This window comes from Fukomys damarensis, unplaced genomic scaffold (genome assembly GCF_012274545.1).
Source record: "Fukomys damarensis isolate Sample0158 unplaced genomic scaffold, DMR_v1.0_HiC HiC_scaffold_31, whole genome shotgun sequence".
NCBI lineage: Eukaryota > Metazoa > Chordata > Mammalia > Rodentia > Bathyergidae > Fukomys > Fukomys damarensis.
In genome coordinates this window covers 5,058,758-5,085,374 of record NW_022900943.1, presented here as the reverse complement: position 1 = coordinate 5,085,374, position 26,617 = coordinate 5,058,758, and the positions used below count along the sequence as shown (strand labels likewise).

At 40.7% G+C, this 26,617-nt stretch overlaps 2 protein-coding genes across 2 annotated transcripts in view; both read right to left on the bottom strand.

The window, feature by feature from the left end:
* Positions 1-13,253, bottom strand: part of LOC104866809 (FRAS1-related extracellular matrix protein 1) — a 47,685-nt gene extending 34,432 nt beyond the window's left edge. The window contains exons 1-6 of the mRNA XM_033757647.1: positions 12,997-13,253; positions 12,107-12,249; positions 6,575-6,768; positions 5,840-5,930; positions 4,231-4,398; positions 749-957 (exon numbers count right to left, since the gene is read on the bottom strand). Of these exons, the coding sequence (XP_033613538.1) occupies positions 749-957; positions 4,231-4,398; positions 5,840-5,930; positions 6,575-6,768; positions 12,107-12,249; positions 12,997-13,105 (914 nt within the window). The 5' untranslated portion in view covers positions 13,106-13,253. The remainder of the gene's footprint in view (positions 1-748; positions 958-4,230; positions 4,399-5,839; positions 5,931-6,574; positions 6,769-12,106; positions 12,250-12,996) is intronic.
* A 2,326-nt stretch (positions 13,254-15,579) lies between these two features.
* Positions 15,580-26,617, bottom strand: part of LOC117283859 (FRAS1-related extracellular matrix protein 1-like) — a 42,122-nt gene continuing 31,084 nt past the window's right edge. The window contains exons 5-8 of the mRNA XM_033757738.1: positions 26,349-26,545; positions 20,356-20,679; positions 17,352-17,460; positions 15,580-15,789 (exon numbers count right to left, since the gene is read on the bottom strand). Coding sequence (XP_033613629.1) covers positions 15,650-15,789; positions 17,352-17,460; positions 20,356-20,679; positions 26,349-26,545 — 770 coding nt within the window. The 3' untranslated portion in view covers positions 15,580-15,649. The remainder of the gene's footprint in view (positions 15,790-17,351; positions 17,461-20,355; positions 20,680-26,348; positions 26,546-26,617) is intronic.

Here is a 26,617-nt window from a genome sequence, read left to right as displayed (position 1 = left end):
AATAAATAAAATTAATTGCAAATCTCTAATTAGAGTACTTTAACATATAGTTCTAGCAGGCTTTGGTACTTTTTTCCTATCATTCATTTATTCCCTAGTAAGAACTGCCTAAACAGAATGCTCTGTGTAACATGTAGCTAAGACCCGAGAACCCAAAATGAAAAAGAAGAAAACAGAAACTTTAGTAGCAATAGGTATATAGTGAAAAGAGGTCAAGAGGTTGGGAACTGTTAATCTGGCTCTTAGAAATCTCAGTACTATTCCACAGCCCACCTACCCAGACCACCGTACTTGGTTCACCTACAAAATCAAATAACAGGCTGCCCTAACGACATTGATGAACAGAGATCTACCCGTTTCCAGAGTTACAAAATTGGCTTTTCTTAGAGCTGGGAATTTAATTATGTAGATTAGCCTCACAGAATATTTGTCTCCATTCATCTTGTTTGACTGTTACCCCTTGTGATAGGTGCAGTAGCAGCAAATTTAATATTCATAGCAATTAATTTTGTTGTTCAAATATTCATAGAGCCATCCCCACTGGCACAGCACACCAAAGGAAAATCAACTGTCTAGAGTGAAAGAAAAATTTGGTCATTTCTTATTTTCAATTCACTCTTAAAATTAGTAAATGACATTCTGGTAACCCTGAAAAAACTGTACACATTTCATTTTCCTTACCCTGCCTCGTGATTGATCAAGTAGGGGAGCCCAAGTATGTAAAGAAAAAGCTATGAAATATTCTAACCTAACTTTTAGGGTATGGAGGTCTTCCCAAGAAAAGGAATCCCTTGCACCCAGAGGAAATCCATGTAGCTCCACCCTTCCACTCAGAGGCAGCTCCCGCAGGGAGAGCCGGAGACTGTCCAGTGCGGTGTCCGCGTCAGAAACCAGAATGTGCTGTGTGCTGATGACACACAGATCTCCTTCTGCCACTCTCAGGTGGCTGGTGAGGACCTGGAGAAGAGGGAGAGAAGAGTCAAAGACTCGCTCTACTCTGAGGAGCCATGGACACAGAACTCATGCATTGCTAGAAACCTTTCAATACCATCTCCACACATCAATTAATTGGTTCCAGTACATGGTAGAGAGAGAAATTCACAGCTACAAAATTTGGCCAAAAGTTTTTACTAAATATCTCCAATTCTAAGCATTAATGTATACAAAGAAGTAAAGCAGATCCAGAAAAGTGAAAGGTTCTATAGTTCATTTCTCTCAGAGCCTGTACAGAATTAGTAATCAAATTGGTAACTACCTGCAATGACAAACTGAGGGAATAACGACTTCTCTCGTCTCATCTGTCTCCATCACTGTTTAACACACACATACGTTAGCCTACAACATAAACAAAACTATCCCAAAGTCTCCGGGAATAAAAGGAACTATGTCTTCTCCTTTAAAAAACAAAAACAATAACAAAAAAAACCCTAAACAATCTTAAACACCGAGTTTCAATTGTGGTATTTGGAGATGGAACTAGACTAGGGAAATTGAAGACTAGACATTCAAGATTAAACAGGAAATAAATTTTTGGGTGTGTGTGTGTGTGTTTGTGTGTGTGTGTAACGGGGATTGAACTCGGGTCCTTGTGCTTGCAAAGCAGGCACTGGAACCACTGAGCTAAGTCCCCAGCCTAAACAGGAAATAAATTTAGTCAGACACTAGACTGAAATATTAAAAACATAAGGACAACAACAGGAAAATCCAGTTTTTAATCTCAGAATTCATTTGTAGGTCAAAAACAAATTAGAGTGCTTTGGACTATTTTGTCACCACACTGGAAGTGGGCAATAAGTTTTCTATGATCAAATAAGTCTAAAACACAGTTATATACAACATCCTCATGTTGGAGATTTATACGGCACAGATGCATATTCAAGGCTGTGAGATTTTTCATAGGAAAATCCGTTAACTTTGTGTAGCATTTTCCCAAATCCGTACAACTCTGCAGAAGTCACAGCAAGAGGGGCACCAAGGCACAAGCTCGGAGGGTCTGGGACGAGCACCCTGCCCACGTGAGGACACCACGTTCCTCTCCTAGGAAGCATCTGCTCTCCTGAGAGCAGCTGCCAGTCCCAGAAAGGAGAATGCCTGGGGGGAGGAGTTGGTGAAAGGGACCACGGAGGCAGGAGTAATAACCCACAGGCAGGGGGAGGGAAGGAAGCCAGCTGAGGCTGCAGCCTCCACTCAGGAGTCCACTCGCTCCTGGGGCCCACAGGGCACAGTGTGGGTAGAGCAGCCGCCCACAGCTACAAGTCCCACTGAAACGAGAGGGCAATTCTGGGGCAATTGCCTTCTGTCCTCCAATAAGCTATGGCCAAACAGCGAAAACCAAAACGATAGACTTGGCTTCCCACCATCACTCCCACCTCACCCCTACGCAAGTATCTCCTCTGTAGGTGGGAGGAGGAAGGGGACAGAGCTTGTGTTCAGAGCGGAGTGCAGACCAAGGTCCACATTTGCCAGCATTGTTTTCTGGAGCGACACCAAATTAGCCCCAAGATGGGGCTTCCACCAAATATTCTTTACTACATTCAATGATTGTTAAAATATCATTTTTGGGCAACTTGCGAACAACAGAAAGCATAAGTATTGCTTGGCCCCACTTACTAATCATTAACTCTCCCACCCTGGGCTCCGGTCCACAGGAGTGCAGGTAAGCGCACCAAACAAAATCCCATGTAGCCACCGCTCAGCCCAGCTCTCTGTGCGTATTCACCGCTCCTGTGGCTGGTTTCATGGAAGCTACTGATTTAAATTTTACATCTAACATTTTTGGTTCTTTAAAGTACTGTTTCATTTGCCCTGCACTGTAAATAAAAGACAGGAGCCATTATGCAGTCTTAGCCCCATGTCTTCTCAACTGTTCCATCCACCTTCATGTGAAGTTAACTATTCCCTTCACCCTTTGTAGTTCCTTGCCAGAGCACCCTTTTCTAGCAAGAGGCTTGGACTCCTTTGCATAAAATTTTCTCCATGGTTGTTCTGGAAAGAGCTTTGACTTCTTTAGATGCTAGGCTATTTCATGGTCTGAATCTCATGCACAGAAAAGAGTGGCCTGACTAAAATATCATCTGATTAACGCCACACATATCTTAATCCACTTCACTACAGGGAACACAACCTACTCTCTACTGGGAACACTGTCAGGGAATGAGCTAATTTAGATTCCTTGGTGTGAGCTCCCTGGAGTATCTTCCACCAGAGTTTACTCGCTCACTAGCATGAGGGATCAGGTGGGTGAAACAAATGAGTGTGGTGAGCCGTGGGGACTTTGGCGGTCAGGGAGCCCCTCCACCTCACAGCTCCATGAGCTACATGGGCTCAGTGTTGCTAGCATTTCCACATTTTCAAGAGAACCCAAAGTCAGACTCGATAGGAAATCTCTTGAACCTTAAACAATGACAATTTGTTATTTTACAATATTGTTTAGATCCATCAGACCACTTCTGCATGCTGAGTAAGCCCCTGAGGCCCTAGATAAGCTCTGTTCCACAATCTTAGGCAGGTGCAAGGATGGTGGCAAATGACCAGGAAAGAGAACAGGGCTGGCTATATTTCAGGAAGGTACCTGGAGAAGGTGACCTTGTTTCTCAGGATGAGAGAACTTTTTGGCTTATAAGGGATGGGAACTTTTCCTGTGTCTTTACATTTCTGAGGGGAAATGGGACCATCTATTGTCAACTAATCAAATGTAGCACTCTGAGAGGGGAGGAATGATAGCATATGGAACAGACTCAGTGTGAACCTCGGCCTCACAGAGAAGATCCACAGCTACTATCTATTGTCTTTAGAGTTTGGTTTTAATGAAAGACCCAAGCTCTTTAAGATTTACATAAGCACTGAGGAGCAGAACAGGGAAGAGCAAAAGCATCCATCTTAACTCATTTTGGAAATTACAGAGTTGCTTTGGATTATACAGCAGCATGGTTGGCCAGTGCTGAGAGCAAATAAGACCTTCTGGTTGCTAAGAGACCCCTAATTTAATTCTCTTTCTCTGATCAACATGTGAAACTCAGCAGAAAGAAAAGGAAATGAAAGAGATTTTGATAAAGCTTTGAAAACAATGCCAAATTCAGAAACTGGAAAAATCTCACTTTTTAGCTAGAAAGTCTCATGAGGTGAAGAAATCCTCTTCCCCAATTTTTTTTTTCTACACAGCAGCTGGAAAATTTAAAAAGTGAGTCCTCTCCCGCCCTTTGAATCTTCCATACCAAGAATTGTACACACCTTGGGAATCTGATTGTCCACTGGGAGAATCGTAATATTAAAACAGATCCCGAGCAAAGTGCCACCGTGTTGGTTACTGACGGAAAATCGGAACTGGACCTGTTGAAGGTGGGGGCCTACATCTTCCATGGGTGGCATGTAGGCTACTTTCAAATAGTTCACAGCACGCTGCAAAGAGAGTAAAATGGGACATGTGAGTGTTGATTTGCAAAGACCAGACACTTTTGGAGACCTAGGTCCAAGAGAACCACCATCTTAAATGATAATAAACACTGGAAATGCCACTGTAGTCAATTTAAAGATTTCCAAAGATCTATTTTATGAATCACATATTCTACTTACAAGGAGGTAAATGGATAAAGAAATTAAGCATGTCACCAGCCAAAGATGCGCATACACCTGTAATCCCAGCAGGAGATTCCAAGTTCAAGCCCAGCCTAAGCAACCTAGCAACTTCATGAGACCCTGTCTTAAAACATTTAAAAAGGGTTCTCAGTACAAAATCCCCAGGTTGAATACTCAGAATTGCAAAGCGAGAAAAAAAACTAAGCATGTCAGCGCTTGACAACAGCCAACTCTATAAAAGACGGGAGACTTATATTTCCACCCAGTTCCACCATACAGTAGCTGAGTGATACTGGTAAGCTGCTTAACCTTGTTAGGCAGTGAACAAAATAATGGACATTATTTTAAACAAAATAATGGTCATTATCACTTGGGAGGGACGTGCTCATTTACAATCTCTAACTACACAGAACTAAGCATACTTAGCCCCAAGTACTTGTCACCACTGCTGCCTGAGCACTTGTCACCATTACTGGGGCTTCCACCCAGTCTGCGAAGTAGAGTGCACAGGAGTAGGCAGAGAGAGAGTGAAGGATTGCGGAAGGTAGTAAATGTGCTAAACTGTGTTTCCCACAAAAGACATGCTGAAGTCCTCACCCTTAGTACCTAAGAACGCGGGCTTGTTTGGAAATAGGGTCATTACATACGCAACTGGCTAAGGTGATGTCACATGGGGCAAGTTGGCCCCTAATCCAACGTAGTAATCAGTGTTCTTTTAACAGGAGGAGAGAGACACCAAGGAAGACAACTGCCAAGGGATACACAGCCACACTACTCCTGTGTATGCACCAGCCATGGAATGCAAAAGATCGCTGGTAAACACCCGGAAGCCGAAAAGAAGCAAAGGAGTTGCCCTACCGGGTCTCAAAAGGAGCACAACCCTGCAATCCTGATTTCAGACTTCCAGCTTCCAGAACCATGAGAAAATAAGTCTCACACTGGCAATCCTAGGAAATACTGCAGATAACTGAATGAGCTGAATTTAGTGAAATAAAAACACAAGCATGGAGGCTCCAGAGTCCTGCTGCTGGTAAAACAATGTAAAAAGCTGTGTTGAATTACAACAAGATTTTGAAATTTTATCCAACTTAATAAAACACTTTCAAATAGATGCCACATCCCTTCTGGAAATGTGCAAGCACAAAGAATAAAGACATCGAGCTCTTATGGCAGATATCAATGCCAGCATTCTCAGGGGTCACACTAGCCCTATCTTCTCAGAGAATATTTACACTGTGTTTGTCAATATTTTAGCAGACCGTACCTGAGTAAATGACCTCAGTCCCAAGGCTGCAGGATTTTTTGTTAGCTTTGGTATGCTGTCCACCATGAATAGCTTCCCAGCGTCCAAATGTCTAAAGAGAAATACAGGAGAATACATCAGCTAATTTCCTGGCTAAGAAAAATTAAATCAAATAGCCCATAACCAAAACTGCAAAACGTAAAAGAGCTCATGATGACAAGAAATCTGATATTCCATCCTTATATTCTCTTTTGATGCTGGGGGCTCCTAGTAGTGCTCAGTATCAACGCCATCCTCATTGTGACTACAAAGCGTAAAGTCCAGAATTTCTGTTGTCATGAAAGGAAATCATAGTCTTAAGAGTGTTTCCTTGTTACTCTGTGCGTGAGACTGGTCTGAGGCTGAGTCACTCAGCCTTTCTGGAATGAGATCAGACAATAGGGTCATGCTGTGTTTTATAAGATCTAAAAATAATGTTATGAAGACCACTGTAAATTTTACTAAAAATAAGCATCTTCTTTTTAAAAAATGAGAATTAAAACTGTTTTTAGCCTACCTATGTTGAAAACATTATAAACTACAGATCACTAATTAACACAGCTTTGAAAGACAGTATGAGAAAATGTGAGATGAAAGTAAAGACTGAACTGTGTCCAAGTCTATGTTTGGCCACTGAAGCAATCAAATTGTAGGGTACTGACACTTCTGACGCTCCAGTCCTTGAGCTAATAGATTACATGATGACTTTTTAGATACCTGTGGCTGAAAGTGAAAAATGGAGGGGTTGTTATTGTGTAGAGCAGCTCCCCATAGGATTCTGTGTCTAGGAAATGTAGATGTTTCTTAGTTATGTAGGCCACCTCTGTTTCCTTGACAACCAAATGCCGAGAAACTCCGGGAGCCTCCTGTGGGAGCTGGTCATCCACAGGAGTGACATGGATCATTACTACCTGGAATAAAAATACCTGTGTAATTCACTTCAAATGCCAAGAAATCACCAACGATGAAGCCTTATAATCACCCCATTAGCATTACTATAATTTTCAAAACCTGTCATCTATATCACCCTCTGTCAAATGATTCAGGAGCTATTAAGACTGTTACTTAAAAATGGAATGTCCTTCACACACTGGGTATCATATTTTAAGAATACAATTACCACAATTATAGTTAATCCAGTCAACAGCCAACAGTGGGAAAACAACGTACTTTGCATGTTCCCAATTTTATTTTTCCATTTCCCTCCTACCAACTGCAGTGCTTGTATACTTTCCTCTATTCGATCATCAATCCTAGATACCTTGATGTAACTCCTGGTTCCTCCTCTTCCGCTCACCTATAACCACCACCAAGTTTCTACCTGTAAAGTCCCCTACACAGAAACGACATCAGCCTTCAGTGTCATTCCCACTGCTCCTGGTCTAGCTCTCATACCTTCTTCCTTACACCATTACAACAGCTTCCTGTGAACTCTAACTCCAACTGCTAATCTAGACTTTCTATACCTCTAAAAAGTACAAATCGAGTTAACTGGCCTCCTCAAAAATCTTAACCACCCAGAAAGTACAGAATTACTCCAACTCCTCAGTATGAAATCCAAGAACCTTCAGACTGTAGACTTGCTCTGTGTGCCAACTTTATTTTGTACTCTATTTCAACATGAATCCAACACCCCAGTTGTTGTCGACCTCAAGGGTGCCCCTATACTTTGAATCATGTTGTTTGCTCAATCTAGAGTGCTCTTCTCTTTGCTTTCTCTAAAGGTCCTTCTCACACTTAAAGGCTCTTCTTCAAACATCCCCCAATTACTCTGCTAAAACTGTTTCTGAATGTTGCTTATTCCTTGCTGCGGTTTGAATATTTGTGCCGCCTCCAAGACTCATGTTGAAGCTTAAGCCCCCATGCAAAGTAGTAAGTAGTGGGGCTTTCAAATGGCAACTTATGCCTTATAAAAGGGATGGGGGGAGCTTGTCCTTGCGTCCTTCTGCCTTGAGAGGGCACAGAGCTCACTGCCTCCAGGTTGCCATCCTGGAAGCAGACAGCAGTCCTCACCAGACACCAATACCACGGGTGCCTCTAGCCTGGACATTCCAGTCTCCAGAACCATGAGAAGTAAGTGTCTCTTGGTTATAAGTTACCCCTCCTCAGGCATTATGCTAAAATAGTATGAATGGAATAAGCCATTTCTTGAATCACATACTTATTTCATTGTCTTGCCTCAGTTTACCTGTCGATCCATGAGAACAGGAGTAAACTGTAAACCATGTGTAATTTGAGAGTAAACAGTTAAAATCTTGGAGTGTACCACTTATATACTAGAATCTATTTGACCTTGAACAAGTTACTCAATTTCTTTGGTGTCATTTTTCATTTGCAAGTTAAGCATAATATTAGCAATCTCAAAGAAGCCAATAAAAATCAAATATTACTATGTAGATAAAATGTCTGGCATTTCATCATGGTTGCTGTCTGAATAAGCCCAGAAGTCCTATTTGTGATTTTCAGCAGGTTTGGATCGCAGTCCACTAAAAGGAGGATCAGCCAAACAGCTTTTATCACCACATTTCTTTTCCCAGAGCAACTCGTAACTGATGACAAGGAAGCTAGTACTCCCTCTCTGGAAATGGCACATCGCTTGGCATCATGGGTCTGCCGCACGGAAGTATTCCTAGACTGGTTTTGATTTACTTTGCTGTTGTCACCAAGGCAAAGATCATTAATGGCAATTTTGTCTACAATAGTGTCCACCCAACTTGAAAATGAAGAGAATTCCTTTTCAAATTGACATACAAAACAGAAACTAATACTAAGCTTTTGCTACAATATTAAAAAATTAAACATCAGCTCACCAACCTATAAGCTGCGCCCCCTGGGGAAAATAATTTAATACCTTTGGGACTCAGCTTTTTTCCTTTTTTGGACATTAGACATAATGGCAATGGCTACTATCATGTGATATTATAATATTGTCATGACCAAACAAGACAGATAGCAGCAAACTGAGTATCTAATGTTTGTAGGTGGTAGGTAAATTAAATCCTTGTCTTTATCCTTTCATTACTTTTACAAAAGCATGCTTACTACCCGTTATGAAGCATTTCAATAATTAAAAATTAAAGCTAGTTATCAAAATAAAGAAACACAGTAACAGTCATTTTTCTAGTCTCTGAGAATCTGTGTCATGCTTTTTTTTTTTCCATTTATAGTATTTTGCTAATCTACGAAGTTCAGAATTCTCCATGGGGCCTCCCAGCTACAGCGTGGATCAGTGCGCCTCTACTTAATTGAAAAACTGGATTTAATAAGGAAACAATAGTTATTGTACCTTCAAAAGAGACCATTTTCCATGCTAATTTATTCTCCAATGTGTTCTTTATGTAAAAAGAATATACAAGCACGCTTTTTTTATCCTCCTGTTGTAATTCTTGGTGGGCACATTTTTCAACATGTTTTATGATTGCCTTAGTTGATGTGTCTTTACATATTTATGCATGTTCAAACAATTATTTTGTGTATGTCTATAGATGAGAAAAATCCTACTTTAACAAATTCCACAGAGAAATACAGCATTCTCGCTGTACTGAAACGTGGTTATAACAAAGACATTGAACATACCTTCCCAGGCAAAGAGGGAAATATTAGAGCCAGGGCCAATTCCTGGGCTCTTCCCTCTATGATTCCCCTAGAGGTCCCCCAAGCTGCTTATGGCCATGAGCACACACAAACACACTTCAAAGGATCAGAACATAAAATGAGGAATCAGTGTACCAAATGATATCCAGGCTTGACCCCCAGACTTAGGCTTCATCAGCTGGGACCTGACTTGCTTGTGGGCCTGAATTCTTGACCCTTTCCCAGCCCTGAGCTCTGATTCCTGCCTGCTCTTCATTTTGCTTCTTCCTTTGAAAATATCCCCTACTGGGGCTGGGGATTTAGCTCAGTGGTGCCTCTGCCTGCCTTGCAAGCACAAGGTCCTGAGTTTGATCTCTGGTATCTTCCCACCCCCAAAACAAAAAGAAAGAAGAAAAGAAAACATCCACTATTATTTTTATATCCACAAGAACTACTTCCAATGTTAGTTTTTCCCAGCATACTAGGTACAGTAGTTTAAGATGATAAACTCACTGTATTTTGGACAAGACAACCTAAAATGCTGCTTAGAGAAATACCCAGATGCCGGATACAGGGCTAAGTTGATACACAAATCTGAGCTAGAGAAATGAAGTCATTTCCTGGAATCAATGGGAATAAGCCCTAGGATCTCTCGTGGACATGAGATCTAGTGGAGCTCAAGTTCCTCGTACAAGGCAGTGTAATATTTGCCTATACCTATGTACGCCCTCCTGCACACTTTAGATCATCTCTGATTGTTTTACAATATCTAACACGATGTAAATGTTATGTAAATAGTGGTCACACAATACTGTTTCCAAAATAATGACAGGAAAAATAGTCTACATGGCTTCAGTTCTAATATTCTCTAGCATGCGTGCAGGACCCACAGATACTGGGGACTGACCCTAGTTAGGAGCCAGAGGAGTGCTTGACACTGGAAAGCACAGTTCACCCCATCTCTCCCTCTCTCCCCCTCTCTCCAACCAAACATTAAAAAGGTGGAAGTAGAGAAAATGTGATTATGGCTTCTTTAAAATCCACTATAGAGAATAAATTTATAACCAGATCTACAGAGTTTAGTCTGATGTATTTGCCCAAGTTTAGAAATAATCTTCCCTCCACAGTGTTAATTACTTCTGTCTTTACTATACAGAGAGCTGGCATCTGTATTTGTGTGTATAAAAAACAAAACATAAAAAATACATATACGACAACACGACAACAAAAGAAGAAAAAATAAGTCCTGAAATTCCCCCCTTTAAAAGGTGTCTGTTAAAAGTGATACGGTAATCTGGAAATATAGCTCAGGTTGAACAGGTGCCTAGATGATTTAGAAATAAATCCTACTAATACTTCCCATTTTGAATTATCAAGCCAACTAAGGTTTCAAGAAAAATTTAATCCAGAAATGGTATGTTGAAGACAGGATTGGGGTGGAGGTGTTATCTGAAAAGAAGTCCACTTCTTCGTCAAAAGGCAGATAAATTCAGAGTTTCCTTTCATTCTCCACGCTGTCTTAAAAGGGATCACCAACTCCTTCAGCTCCTGAACTCATATCATTCTTTCTGATCAAGCCCTCTATGTCAGTCAGCTTTCCTACTGCTGAACATAACACTTGACACTCACAACTTAAAGAAGAGGTTCGATTTGCTCATGGTTTCAGTCCATGATCAGCTGGCACCAAGGCAGAGACAGCATGGTGCAACAGAACTGCTCAGCTGATGGTAGGCAGGAAGCAGACCAGGAAGGAACAGGCTGGGGACCAGATATGGTACCAAAGCTATGCAGCCACGACCCACCCAGATACCAAGGAGCACGTGCGGCCAGTCTGCGAGGTGTTTCCTGCTCCAGTGGAGCTGGCGTGTCAGGATTAATGGTCACACCTTCCGTTTAGTTCAATCATCTGTGCTCATGACTGTGATGTTGACATTATAAAAGGATAAACGATGAACAGGACACATGCTCCACACACTGTAGTCCTTCTAGAACAGGTGTGAAGCTGTTGCATTCATATACATGTGACTTTCCAAGATGACAGGTATAAAATATCTGGCAAAATAATGTACATAGTAGGTGATCACTTAATTTCAGCTACCTACTTAAAAACCCTTAGTAATATCCTCTTTTTGCCAGGAGGCCTCCCTCCTATAGTTGTCCAGAAACTATATTCTATTTTCCGGTACTTTCTATATGACAAAGTTTTCTTGAGCTTATTTCTGCTTACCATATCCTGTAGTGATAGTAAAACTCTTAGATCTTCAAGTACAACATTAAGAGAAAATTTATTTATTGTGCATTTACCATGGACTAGAAAGTTCAATGCTCTCTAAGTATTGTGACACTTACCTTCATAGTAACTCCGTGAGAAAGGTTCTCTTACTACCTGTTCTACAGGGAAAGAAAGAAGGGTGCAAGTTGACTGGTTAGAATCAAGATCAAGAAGAAAACTCAGGCACTCTTACTCTAGAGCTTCCACTTTAGTGGCTACTTATAAAGTAAGTGCTTCTCTTGAGTGCTAGAAAGCAATCAAATTGTGTGGGATGTCCTATAAAAGTCTTGTGGTTAAATAACCTTAAAAACACAAAAATTCACAGCACTTTTTAGCTGTAATAGCTCCCAGACCTGATATCTGTTTGTGAGACTATGGAGAAATGTTCAGAAATAATCTCTTACCTGTGGCACTGAAAGATTTGGAGGTTCATGGCTATCCCACATGACAAATTCAAAAGAATCTTCAAAAATTTCTCCACCGAAGTGACGATAGTAAATGATCCCATTAAGTAAATCCCTCTGAAGGAAGCCAGGGACAGGATAGCCTATTGGGTCCACAAAATACCACCTTTTAGTTTATACTGAACTGACTGACAAAAGCTTTCTGTGATTAGTTTGTCTGTGACCAAGGAATCTGCCTTAAATGTTTTACACAAAAACATTTATAATTAATAAACCAGAAAGATTAATATTGCTAGTAGCCTCTGTCTTAATAATGTAGAAAAATTAGATTTGGGAAATGTTTCCTAGAGACATCTTATTTTAAATATGTGATATACCACTATCTACTTATTTGGTTTCTATTTTATCAAACTCCTGACCTACCTATTTTAAGAAGTAGTCATGAAATTATTCTACCAAAAGGTAAACAAATGACAAATGAAACTGCTATGTCAGCCATCTAAAATAAGTCAAATATCAATCTTCAGACTTATTTGTTCTACCATCTTATAGGCAAATTTAAGTTTTCACTGCCTCAGCAAGCTCAAGGACCCAAATTTGATGCTGGTATCAAAAAAAAAAAAAGCAAATTTAAGTTTTCACAGTGTAGCGATTACCTTGAGGATCAGCTCTAGAACTTCCTGGATGTACAACCTCAGACAGACTAACTTAACTTATCTGAATCTCAGGCTTTCCACCTATCAAAGGAGAAGAATAGTATCTTATTTCCTAACTGTGCTGTCCACCTTGGCACAAATCCTGTCACAATTTCAGCCAACTCACAGTTGCATAGAAAGTTCTCAGTGGAAGAATCCATTCCATTTGAGCATTTGTAACTGCCTGGAACGTACCTATCAGCCCCGGCCCTGGCTTCTTCATGATCTCTCCAGCCTGCGGGGGTCTTGTGATATTAAAGAAGATGTAGTCATCACTGGAGTCCATGTCTGCGGCTCTCAGCATGGACCCCTGGATCAGGATGGTCTGCCCTTCCTCTAATTCAACCACAACATTGGTTATGAGGAATGGGGGGCTGTCATCTTTGGGCAAAATGTTGATAGGAAACTTGTGATGGATGCTATGATATCCATCAAATATCCTGAAGGCCACAACCTCTCCCTCCCGCAGAAGCTACACAGGTGCTCCCTGCCATACAATGGGACTTGGGCAGAAAGAGCCACCATCCACTGAAAATGTCACTACTCAAAAATGCATTTAATAGCCCTGACAAGCTCCTCATAAAGTCAAAAAACCATAAACTGCCTACAGATTGGGACCTCACAGCTCTGGTTTTGAATACTGGCTCCACTACTTTCCAGTGCAGACTGAGGCAAGGTATTTCTCAGAGACTCGTCTGTAAAACTGGAATAGCCATACTGTGATAGTTAAATTTATATGCCAATTTAACTGGCTTACTCCCTGGTGTCATAAATAAATAAATAATAAAAACATTATTTCTGCATGGTTCTAAGGACAGCATTTGAATCAGCAGACTGAGTGAAGAAAGTATCCTCACCTATCTGTTGAGGGCCACAGAGGACAAAGACACAGAGAAAGCATGGACTCTCTCTTGATTCGGAACATCCATCTTTCCCCTCAGACATCGCAGTTCCTGGTTCCCGGGACCATGAACTCTGCAGCTCACACCAGCACCCAACCTCAGCCAGCGCCTTGCTCCTCACACCTCTGGCCTAGAAATGGGAGTTACACAACAGCCGCCCTGTTCTCCGGCCTTGGTCTGGGGTGGAATTACTCCATGAGTTTTTCTAGTTCTCCAAAGTATCATGAGACTTCTCAGTCTCTGTAATTTCATAATAATAAAGCCCCTCATGTACATTTGTTTATATCCTGTTTGCTTTATTCATTTAACTAATACAAAGACCTATCAATATTCCGTAGCAAAGAGGAAGGAACTTGAATAAGAGCAAGCCAACGAAAAACACTGATTAGTCTCCAATCATCCCTCATGACAAAGACCTCAGGGGAGTGATCTTGCATGGGCCTCATCGACCCTCTTTGGGAAGCTGTTAGGAAGGAAAGCTGTCAGGCCCTGCCCCAGACCGACTGAGTCAGAAACGCTCTTTCAAGCCTTTCAGGAGGGTCTAATGCACACTAATGCTTGAGAGTCACTGGCTTAAGGGCCAAGAACTAGAGCTCTGAAATAAAACAGACTGGTTCGAATCCCAGTTCTGCCACTTTCCAGGTGTATGACTTAAGCAAGTCAGCTCCTCTGAGTCTCAGATTCCCTACTTGTAAAATAGGAATAGTAACAGCATCTTGATTCATCAAGCCGAAATGAGAGGAATGAGATATATGATAGGCAGTGTCACACAAAGTAAACGGTTAATTAACAGTAGCCCCGTTTTTTCGCCTCTCCTAATCCCAGAAGAGCATTGTGTTATAGCTACCATTCTCACTTCCATTTCAGTAGGATTAATAAGCAATGCTTCAAGTTTTGATCCAAGTGTTATAGTTCTTGACGGCAGGGGCACCCTATTACTCTCCTCACACCACGTAGCTCCGTGAAAGAACTCAGAAGAATAAATGATTAAACACTTGTGTAACAGGCACTGCTATTTTCGGGTCCGATAGCTACTTCTACTTCCTCCCCCATAGAACACTGGTTATATTTGGCCTGTCACTGTAACCAGTTACACGCACTCCAGTTCCCAGAGTCCACTGGGCAAAAAGGGGCTCTAAACGAGGTAAGCAGACGTAAGTGGAAGTCATTGTACTGGGCAACTTTTTTCATTGTCCCATTTATCTCTTTCCATCTTAAAGAAATTAAAAAGTAACTTTAATGAAGCCACCAGAGTGGACTGCTTTTACATGCAACTGAACATGTATCCTAATTGGCAAACACCAGTTTAAACTGGCTTCCCACCATCCTGGAATTGAGCAGGAGAATTTATCGTGATTTCTCTTTTTAAATTTTTAATTGCTTGTCAAAGTGAAGATAAACAAGAGTTCTCTTTTCACTTTATAGTTAGACAAACTAAGAGGATAACTGAGTTACTCTGTTACAAAGAACAGATTATTTTATCATTACGTATGAAGATTATATTTCGGTAACTATCACTCATATAATTATAATTATAAATTCATTTCATTTAAACTATGGCAACAAATAATATCATAACACTGTTATCACTGAAGTATTAAAAAAAGTTTTTCTATTTTAAATATGTTCCATGAAACCAAGAAACCAGAGGGAAATATTTTGTTTTCCAAGGAAAAAAGATAATCAGTTAAGGAGCATATCTAGAAGAAGCCCTACATGGCATCCAGAAAGCAAAACTGTGCCAAGTATGAGACACTGTTCACAAAAGGTTACACATCGACTTGAGCATCCTTCACAAAACCAGACAATTTCAAGATCTTTAAATTTTCTGCATATGACAATTGCATTTGGAAATCAGGCCCAAGAAATACTATACATATCCTGTTGAATAAACTTTGCTCTTGAAGAAAATCCTCCTTGGGTTCTCTTTAGGTTGCACAGGTAGATCATTCACCTTTCACTGTAAGCCGTCCGTGCTGCAGGCCGCCAATGGTGACCAGCTGGACGGCACCAATGTTATCATTGTCAACAATCTGGAACTGTTCCCAAGTGATGGCCCGAGACTGGCCCTCCAGGAGATTCAGACCTACGTGAGCAAGCAGAGGAGCGTCATGCAAAGTTGTACGGCATCCAACACAGCCTGAGGAAAAGATTGGTAAATGTTCACTCATGAAACTCTCTGAAAGCTGTTTCTTCAGATGCTTTTCAAGAAACTTGAATGTAGCTTGTGATTTTAGTAATAATTTTATTTTAGTACTATCGCTTCTAAATAATCTGACAACTTGACAGTTACAATACAACTTTAAAAAGCAAATTAAACACTGAAGGGAAGAACAGATGTTATGTCCAAAGTGGTCTCTGCTTCAAAAAGGTTCACAGTGGGTTTTTCAGCAACTACATCCATATATTTTAAGTGAAAAGAGAGTCATGAAGCGCTTTTTACATAGAATTTATGAAAGCACACATAGCTAACAGGACAGAAAATGTAATGTAGCTCAATATACTTACCCAGAGCTATAGTTCTCAGGCATGTTTAACACTGTTAGATGTACTTGGTGTAGATTCCAATAAGAAACTAAGGTCTGTAACTAATGGTCTAAAGTAAAACCTTGTGCTTGAAATCTACATGCCAGAGGTATGAAGAATTTGTTTGTTTGTCATAGCAAGAGTACAGACTGGATTCTACGGTAAGGGTTGACATAGTGAGCTGTAGCATAATCTAACTTCATCACCAACAGAGCTGGGAACTGGCAAACTCTTCACCTTTTCCCCACCCAACCCCCATCTCCTCCCAGACACAATGGCTCCAACTCCACCCTGGAAATATCAGCACTACTGAATAATCCACTTTATTTGACTGCAAAGCTGTGACCAGCTTAGCCATCCCACCTGCTATAGTCTGATCTTGAATGTCCTCAAAGCTCCATTAAGTTAATGGCTTGGTTCCCAGGGTACACTGTTGGGAGGTGTTGGAACCTTTAAGAGCTGGGGCCCAGAGGGAGGTCTTTAGGTTGTTGGAAGTATAACCTTGAAGGAGATGGTGGGACCCTGGCCTCTTCATCTTCCACTCTTTTTGTTTCCTGGCCATGATGTGAGCAACTTTGCTCTGCCATCATACTCCCACTATGATATGCTGGTCTACCACAGGCCCAGAGCAAAGGCGCCAACCAATTATGGACTGAACCTCCAAAATTGTGAGTCAAAATATTCCTCTCTCCCTATAAATTGATTATCTCAGGTGTTTGTTATACTAATGGAAAGTGAACTACATAGTACCTTTTCATTTGCTTCTCCCTGTACTCTTCTTTTCACTATAGGGTTAGTACATATGATCTTCCTCACACTCTGTTTCAGGGAAACTGGGTTAAGACTTTCAATAAGTGAAAGAAAGAAACTTGAAAGCTGTTCTTTTGGCTGATCTCCTACCAAGGAAATAAGGTGACCTCAGAACACAACAAGGCTGAATTTATATATCTTAGCTTGCCACTAGGAAAAAAACAAAATAAAAACAAGCAGAAAAACTCTATCTAACGCCCTTAACCTATCTGTGTTTTACTTACCTCATTCGTAAAATGGGAATAACATCACGTTTCCTTCCTAACCCACCCTCTTTCTTACACTCCCAGCAGGCCTCCCACTGAGTCTCACCTGTATTCCAGGACACTCGTGGGGCATTGGTATCTGCTGTTCTGATGGAGATGTAGACCATGATGGGTGCGCTTCTCTCAAAGAAAAAGTCATACACCTCCAGCTCCACCTGGAAGTAAGCACGAGTGTGAACCACACACCAACGAGACGAAGGACCATTTACTCTCATTTCATACACATAGTTGGGGCAAAAATGAACTCAGGTTTCTACTGTTTCCAGATCTTTCTCTTTTTTGAATTTTAAATTTACTTCTATTTTTAAATAAATTTATTTTTGTAATACATTGAGATAATTTTACATATTATATAAATTATTCATTTTAAGTGCAGTTCTATGATTTTTACCAAGTTGTATAAACTTCACAAAAATAAGTTTAAGTCACTTCCATCGCACCCATAAAATCCTCACACTCATTACTGTTAATTCTCCTCGCCGCCTCCCTACCCAGATACCAATCATCTGCTTTCAATCTCTGTCCATTTGCCTTTTCTGGCAGTTTCATTTACATGAATCTTTATTCTGTGTCCAATTTTGCTAAGATATTTGTGCTGAAGTTTGGGGTATTTTTCCGTGAGAAGTGAATCTCTTTTGGATAGGTTATTTTATTCTTAGGTATTGTACTTGATTTTTAAATAACTGACCCACACTTGCTCATATTTGTGAGGGCCAGCATGGTATTTCAATTCACGCATATGTATGATGACCAGATTGGGGCAACTGGTATATGCAGCACCTCCAGTACTTATCATTCCCATGTTTGAAACATGCAAAGTCCTCTCCACCAGCTCTTCTGAAATATACACTTGAATGGCTGTAACCACACTCACTTTACTAGGCTGCAGAATGCCCCTTTATCCACCCGTCCGCTGTGCTCACCAGCCATCCTCTCCCCTTTCCAAACTCCTGGCAGTCACTATCCTGCGATCTGCGTGTATTTCTCACAACCTGCTCTCACTTTTTCAGACTCTAGACTCTGTTCCTCAGTTCAGTATATTTAATTTTCTTCTCCATAAAAGAATTTATTAATCTGAAATTGGCGAATATGGCAGAGTAGTGTCCCCTTGTTTGGTAGGATTGCTGTACTGTAATCTGAGACCACTCAGCTCTCTCAAGGGAGAGGCTTTGTACCAGTGCTCTCAAGAGCAATTCCGAGGGGTTTCTGGGACTGTTAGAGACATTTCTGGTTTCACAAAATGCCTGTTGGTGATGAGGGGGTAGAGGCCAGAGGTGCCAACACCCAGCCACTCAGAGGACAGCTCCCTGCACAAAGTATTACGTGCCCCAAACTAGGAATGGCGCTGAATTTAAGACACTCTCACGTAAAGGCATCTATCCCACTAGGTATTTTTTTCAAATATCTAGAATTTTTTTTTTGCCGTCATGAAATCTACAAATAATAAGTTGAGGCTACATGGTAAGATCTGAGCTTTAGCACATAAGTACAAGGCATACCGCCTACTTTTGAAGAATGTGGAGTCCTATTGAAAGGATAAGAGAAGCAGACCACCATGTATCTATAAATATTAAATAAGAAAAGAAACAGTCCAAAGTGCCAGAGTAGCAAACTAAAAATGAGCTTAATGGAGGCAGCAGATGCTTTTTGGGAGTTGTAATGTGAAATATGTATTAGGTTGGGCCACAGGCCCGGGTCTTTCCACCCATGTGCCTGAAAAGCACATAATCTCCACTGATAATATTAACAGTTACACACACACACATACAAATTACACATTTGCACAGGTTCTTCTTTAAAATTACATTTTACAACCCCAGAAAAATGCTCCCAGAAAACAGCCAAAATAGCAGTGCTTAATTGTGAGCTTAAGGTAACACTGGTCCTATAATGAGAAATTCCTTCATAACAGGGAAAAAGAAATAACAGAAGGAGAAAAAAACAGCTGCCATGTATATACTATTATAAAGAGAAAAAACTAAAGCAAAAGGTGAAGCGCAGCATTTCTAGCCAGAAGTCTTCTGACTGCCCTTGAGGCTAAATGCTGAAAATGTCTAAATTACACAAAGGACAGTTTGGTGACCCCAGGGACACTCGTGTTGCTTAATAAACCTAAACTCCAGTCTGTATCAATCTGCTAGCTTGAATTTTCCATCCTGTTCGAATCAACTTGCTGGTGGGTCTTTAGAGATGGAAAGTTATTATGTGCAGGCCTGTAACCAGCTGTTCTCCACTACCACTGAATGCAAAACAAGAGAAAAGAAGCCGGAACACTATGGAAAAAGGGATTTAGACCAGATCAAAGGAGGACTTCCTACTCAGAAAGTCTGACAGTGAAATTTGTTACCAGATGAGACCAGGGAATCTCCTGCCCCAACTTGGTGTCATTAATTAAATATTAAGTCCCCTCATAAAAAGCTCTTGCAAAAAAAAATATTTATTAATAAGAAATCATAACCAAGACCTGTCATGTAAAGGTACATGATCCCAATGATGAATGTAACTGTACTGCATACCTAAAATGTACCAATAAACTCAATGAGAAAAAAAAACAGAAATCATGAACAAATTCATCTCTCACATCAGCCGTCTATGTAATGCAAGAAGGTCGTCAAAGGACACCAGAGCTCCCAAACTAGAAAGACTGGGCCAAGGGTGGCCCGTCAAAATATTTAGTAGCTGGCACAATATATTTTATAATTTTAAATTATGGGTTTTTTATATTTAAAATTTGAAAAACAACTTTATCATGAAGGGTTTCCACGTTCCCTAGACAAGTGACAGCTACAGCAGCCCGGGCCATCTGAGTCCCCACGTGGCAGCTGCGTACTGCGCGCTGGCTCCTTCAGTGGCCACACAGCCGCCACGTCTGCTGATGTGCATCACCTACCTGGCTCTGCAGCCATCTAACTTGCATCCTGATTTACAGTGATTTTCTTCTGAGGCCACAAATCATACAAAGGAATCTGAACCTGAGGGTGAGTGAAAGTGGCCTCCTAAGTAACTGTAGCACCAACGAGGCTGGGCGCTTTGCCTCTCTTCTTTCTTACCTCATAATGTCTCCTCTCCGAGTGGCTGTTGTTCGGTGGCTGATAAGCAATCTGCATGTCACTGAGGTCTTTCCAGGTAAATGAGGAGACAGGTCGGGTGTGATCCAAGAGGTGAGTGACATAGCCCTGGAGTGGGGCTCTTGTGATGTTGAACACCAGCAAGGGTTTGGGGGTCTCATCCTCTTCACAGTCCAGAACAGATGGAGTCAGAGAGGTCAGGATGAACTGATCCACTTCCAGAATAAACAGGGACATGAATGCAGCCCTCGGACTCTGGTTCGGAATGCCAGCTCTGATGTGGACAGGCAACCACACACTCTCTGACTTTTGAAGGAGAAATAAAATATAAAGGAAGCTATCATATACAGGGTTAATGGCATGGCAATGTAATAAAGCTCCTGCCTAGCATGTAACCAGCTGTGACCTGAGGCCTGACTGCACATCAGAATCACCCAGGGAGCATCAAATACAGGACCCATCTCCAGAGATCTAACTGCTCCAACGAGGGGATAAGAAGAGTGGCATTTTTAGAACTCCCCAGAGACTCCAATATGCAGCCACAGTTAAGAAGGGGGCACCTATTTTGATATCAAAAAGAACTGTGGCTTGTGATCCTGACTCCAGCCCTTGTAATCTGTATGACTGCAGACAAGTTCTCTAACACCTATGTTTTATTTCTTCACATCTATAAATGGAAATTCCATACTCCCAAGCATTAAGGACTGAATGAACGCCAAAGCAAAGCAGTAGGCAGTGTCTGGCACAAACCAGCAGCCTCCTGTGGTCATCCTGCCCATCTCCTGCCGTGTGGCTTTAAAGGGGGAGGGAAGAATGAAGGGGGAAATGTCTTTATAACTCTATTCACACAACTGAAAGAGGGCCACTCAGTTGTCCAGTAGAGCAAGGACATTGCAAGTGAACCCTCAAGCTACAGATGCATCCTCCCAAAATAAGGAAACTATGAGTAAAAGTACTCCCAAAGAAACCATGCAATGGCTTCACGGAACCCAAGGGCTCAGTAAATGCCATGGGTGGGAAGAATCCCCATGGCACAGCGTCCCACTGTTGAGAGCACTAGGCTCAGTTATCAAAGCCGCATTCGTTTCATACTGCTGAACACTAGAAGCTAGACTAGGAGTGATCATCTGTATGTTTCAGAATGGTAAGAAAGGAATTCTTCTTGGCTCGGTCTCAATGGAAATTCCAAGAGGAGAGACAGGAGATTTCAAAGTGAATGCAACACAGATGCTGTATTTAAAATTTACATAGCAAATTGTCTTGAACCAGTTCCAGACACCAGAGCTTTCATCTGCTATCACAATGCAAAAATACTGAGAGAGGCAGGAGTAAAGAGGAGTCACTTCTGTGATTCCAACATCACACATCCCTGTGACGCAGAAAGGGTACTTCAATGCCATATTCCTTGTCTTGGGGGCCAGGAGAAAAGACTTATCGAGATCAACCTTAAAATATGTGTCACAAACAGAGCACACAAGCCAGGCATGGTGGTGCACACCTGTAATCCCAGCACTTGCGAGGCTGAGGCAGGAGGATCGCTGTGAGTTTGAGACCAGCCCATGCTACATAGTGAGTTCCAGGTCAGTCTCAACTACACAGTGAGACCCTGTCTCAAAAAACAAACAAACAGAGCACACAGAGGACTGGTTCTGGGCTCAGACCTGAGGCAACAAAGTGGCCAGAAGCAAAAGAAAAATGGTGGCTGTGCTGGAATCAACCTGTCTTGCTTGTAGCAGCAAAGGACACGTAAGTGCCCCCAAATACAGGACATGGTAGTCTTGGATCATCCTAGATCATGACCCTTAATGAGCACCCTTCAGAGGCCAAAAGTCAGCATCCTAGAGCTGAAGACAGAGATCATATCCTAGAGGCTGTGGGGAAATTGTAAGAGATTACTCAGGCTAGAAACCCATCCTCTCAGGACAAAAGAGCTGTGAGGGAGAGGCCCCTGTGACCCGGCTCTCTGGAGAAATTTCTCTCCAGAGAAATTGTTACAGAGTCAAAAAAAGCAGCTTGAAACACCTGCTGGGGCTCAGAGAGCATGAAATCATATTTCATCTGTGTCTGAGAAAGTAAAAGCCTTCTCTCCACGTTCCTCCAAAAATACCAGCCTGCAAGTTTAGAAACTAGCCAGCAAAGCTCAGAAGAGAGAAGTCCAAAGGAGAATCAAAGACTCCTCCTCCCACTGCAGAGCGACAAAGACGAATGGATGATACACGGAAACACCCCAGGGGCCAGGGTGTCTACACTTCTCCTGCCACTGGAAAGCTCTACTGGAGGGTGCACAATTTGAAAATTCAAGAAACAATAAATCATGATTTTAAAAGGAGTGATGCTGAACACTGACACTAATTGTGTCTAAGTCAGGACTTAATAAATGCTGTTTTAAATATGTCAATAAAATGGATACAAATGTCAAAAGATAATTAATATAAGACATAATAAGGTGTAACAACTGCATACTAGAACAGAACCTGCAAATCAAATAAATCAAGTGTGAAAAGGTAGGCATTTGCCAAGAGAATCAATCAGATCAACCAATCCACAGGGTATGCAGAAAGGTGCTGAGAGACCCCATTTCATGTTTAGACTTCAAGTTTTTCAAATTACAGATTAGAAGATTTTGTTTAATTTAAATAAGATGTAAAGTGAAAAAGAACTTTCAAATAAGTAAAGATAAATCAAAGAAAGAACAACCTATTTTAAGATGCTGTTTAAATATTTATTTATTCAATGTTGTGATGCTACAGACTGAACCCAGGACTCACACGTGCCAAGAAGACAAATTCTTTTAGTTAGCAAGAAAGCATGGAATAAAAAGATAGAAAACAACTGTGGGTGTCCATTATTACCACAAATATGGTTTATATTTCCTTATTCAGGACAAATATTTGGAAATTCAATGAAAATGTCCAATAACAAATATGTATCCAATAGGAAAAGCACTTAAAATTATGTAGAAAGATTAAAAGAATGATCTAATTTTATCATGTAAGAGAAAAAAACAGAGTGACTACAGTAATTTCAAATAAAGATGAACTCAAGGAAAAAAGCTTTAAAAAGGACAATATGGGCAGTTGCTATCTATAAACTATAAAAGATAATGATTCTCATAATCAACACTATATTTAATGCTATTCTGGTCAAACCCGTGGGGAATCAAAGCAAAAGCAGAAGAATAATTACAGAAAAAGAATGGACAAAATTATCATCATTAGTGAAAGATATAATTATGCTTCTTGAAAGCCCAAATAATTGAAAATTCCTTAAAATTACTGAACTCAGGAAAGAAGCCAGATAAAAGAAAACTGTACCAAAAATGGCTTTTCTATTTATCATTAATGACCAATGAGATGACATCACGGGGATGGGTATTCACAGTAGTTCCACAAAAACAAACTGCCCAGGACTAGATCTTAATAAGCAGGCTCAATTTACATGAAGGGAACTGTAATTTTACAGAAACATGTAAAATCATATTTACCCAGATGAAGTGATATACCTCATTTCTGGATGACATGGCGTAATATGGTAAACATTGTAATATTCCAACTCTTCCTCAAAGAACTTATCATTTAATCCAGGACAGATAAAAATCCTTAAGGGTTTTAAGAAAAAACTAATATAAATGATTTAATTATTTATCTAGAACTAAAAATAGGTGAGAAGAACTAAAACTTCTTAAAGAGGAGTGACATGAAAAAAGCTTGATATATTAGAGTGTGCCATAGAGGTATTATATTTAGAATAATGTAGGACCAGTACAAAAAAATACAGGAAAATTTAATGAACAAAAGAGCTAGTCTTGAAATAGTGTTCATTATATTTTTCTATACAATAGATCAACAAAAATCAATGAGAAACAAGTTAATTGTTCAACAAACAGCACTGAAAATTTGGCTACTGAGACAAAAAATTCTTTATATTTCACCATATAATAAAGTTTTTCAAGGGATTTAAAAAGATAATGTAAAGAGAATGACACTTGAAAAATGCAGAAGAAATTATAGGTGAATTTTCAGTTAGTCACTTGACGAGGATCAATTCCAAAGCTTAAAAATAACAAAAGGAAAAAGAACAAAACCTCACATACAGTGTAAATTCAATTTCACAAAATAAAACCCACTCCACTGTGCATGTGCCCCCTCCAGGTATGTCTGTGTATATAAAAATGGTAGCAATACAGCTAGTTTCATTTTCTTTTTATTTTACTATTTTTAAATATTCTCTTTAGTAAGCATATTATCTTCTTATTCTGAGTAAACCTGTTTTATGACATGCCAAATTGACTACTGAAAAGGTGAATATTAAATAAAGCAAGACAGTCATTTAAAGGGATAACCTTCCAATGAAAGAGATCTAAAAATATAAACAAAGCCCTAACTCAATAAAGAGGAAAAAAAATTTTAATCAGAAAGAAAAATGGCTCTCTCATTTTTTTCTTCAATAGAGATAAGAAATCTTTGAAAGTGAAAGGAGTCTGTGTCAAAAGAAACAAAATATTTACTAGGAGTCAGTAGTCCTAGAGTTTTGGTCCTGGCCCAGCCATAAAACAGCTATGAATATATGGGCAAGGTACATCATTTCTCTGAGCCACCACTGTGACACAAGAGGTTTGGGCTAAACCAACCATCTCCAAAACTGGCTGATCATAAGTATTTTATTCAGTGGCTTTTTAAACCAGCAAAGTCTTCATATGCTTAATAAGTGCCAGGCTGTGTGCCAAGCACTTGACTCACGTAGGTATTGTCTCAATGTCTCTTTAAATCCTTCCAATTACTCCAAGAAGTAGGTACTATAATCATCATTTCAAAATGAAGAAAATAAGACATAAAGTCCAAAGTCCTACAGCTACTTAGGGTGCTGTCTGAACCCAGGTGAACTGGACCCAGTGTTCATGCCCTAACCTACTGACACCAGACATAAGAATCTACCCTTTAAAATGCCCTCAGCTGATTTACCCCATCAGTCAGACTGAACCACCTCAAAGAGTTTTTTTCCTCCAGATCTTAAATCTAAAATCCCATGATCCTATTTAATCATGTCTTCTTTCCCTAAACAATCAACTTTTTTAGGTAATAATGTTCAGTATTTGACTAAGCCTCTTTGAAGAAATCCTAGTGGGAAGACAGACCATAAAAATGGAAGTCTTTCTAAATATCACCCTGGAACATCTTTACATTGGCACAAAATCTGAGCTGTTTCCACAGGTGCACTGCGGCCCCAGTTTCCCAAATAAACAAATTGCAGAGTGCACAAATCAGTAGAGTAGCAGGCTAAATATTTCCTAAAAGTTGACTCCACTTTCAGCCATTGTTTCAGCATGAAGAGATTAAGAGGACAAAGAGTGACAGAAATTCAAAGCTGTTCAACGACAGAGGAAGTGTTTGGGAGTCATCTCCGTGATGACCCTACCCTCCCTCCTGAAGTGGGAGAGAACACGGTATTATCTTCCACAACCATGAAAGTGGCACTGAGTACTCCTCCCTCCTACACTCCTGTGGCCTTGCACAGTGGACCCCGATGTCAAGGAGAAAGGAAGCATCAACGAGAAGTTGTTACCCAGAGTCAACCAACAGCTGATAAAGTGTTTGGGGAGGTGGTGTTGGGGGGTGCAGTTCAGTGGTAGAGTGTGTGCTTGGCACGCGCAAGGCCCTGGATTCAGTCACCAGAACCAAGAACTAAAAAAGTTCTGGAGGCAAAGAATGAAGACGGTGAACATGTAAATAGCCCCAGCCCCTTCCAAGTTGGGATGTACAGCTACAAGAGAAACAGAACAAATCTGTACTCATACAAAAGCTACTACTTTAAGTATTACTGATAGAATAAACAAGCCTGCAGTTCCATTGAGACATGGGGCCGCTCCACCCTCGTAGCACAGGACTTTTCCTGGCACAGAAGCCAGCATGAGCTCTCTCGTGGAGGTGGCTCTCTTCCCGTCAATCAGCTGGGGACTGACATATGCCAGACTCTACCTTGTAAAGCATTCTGCTCCTGCTGTCTGTGAGGTCCAGCTGGATGGAGATATAATCGATGTTGGGAGAAGGGGGGTGCATGTGTTGATAACGCAGCCCCATCAGCAGGAACTCCTCACAGCTCACTTTGAGACTTCCTATTTTCTTCAGTCCCAGGATACAGCTTCTGCCTGGACACTTCAGTTCTGTTTCCAGTTCTAGAAAGCAGTGTTGCATTAGGATTGCCATTTCAACACAACTATTGTTAAAGCTGAACAAAAGGCCTTCCT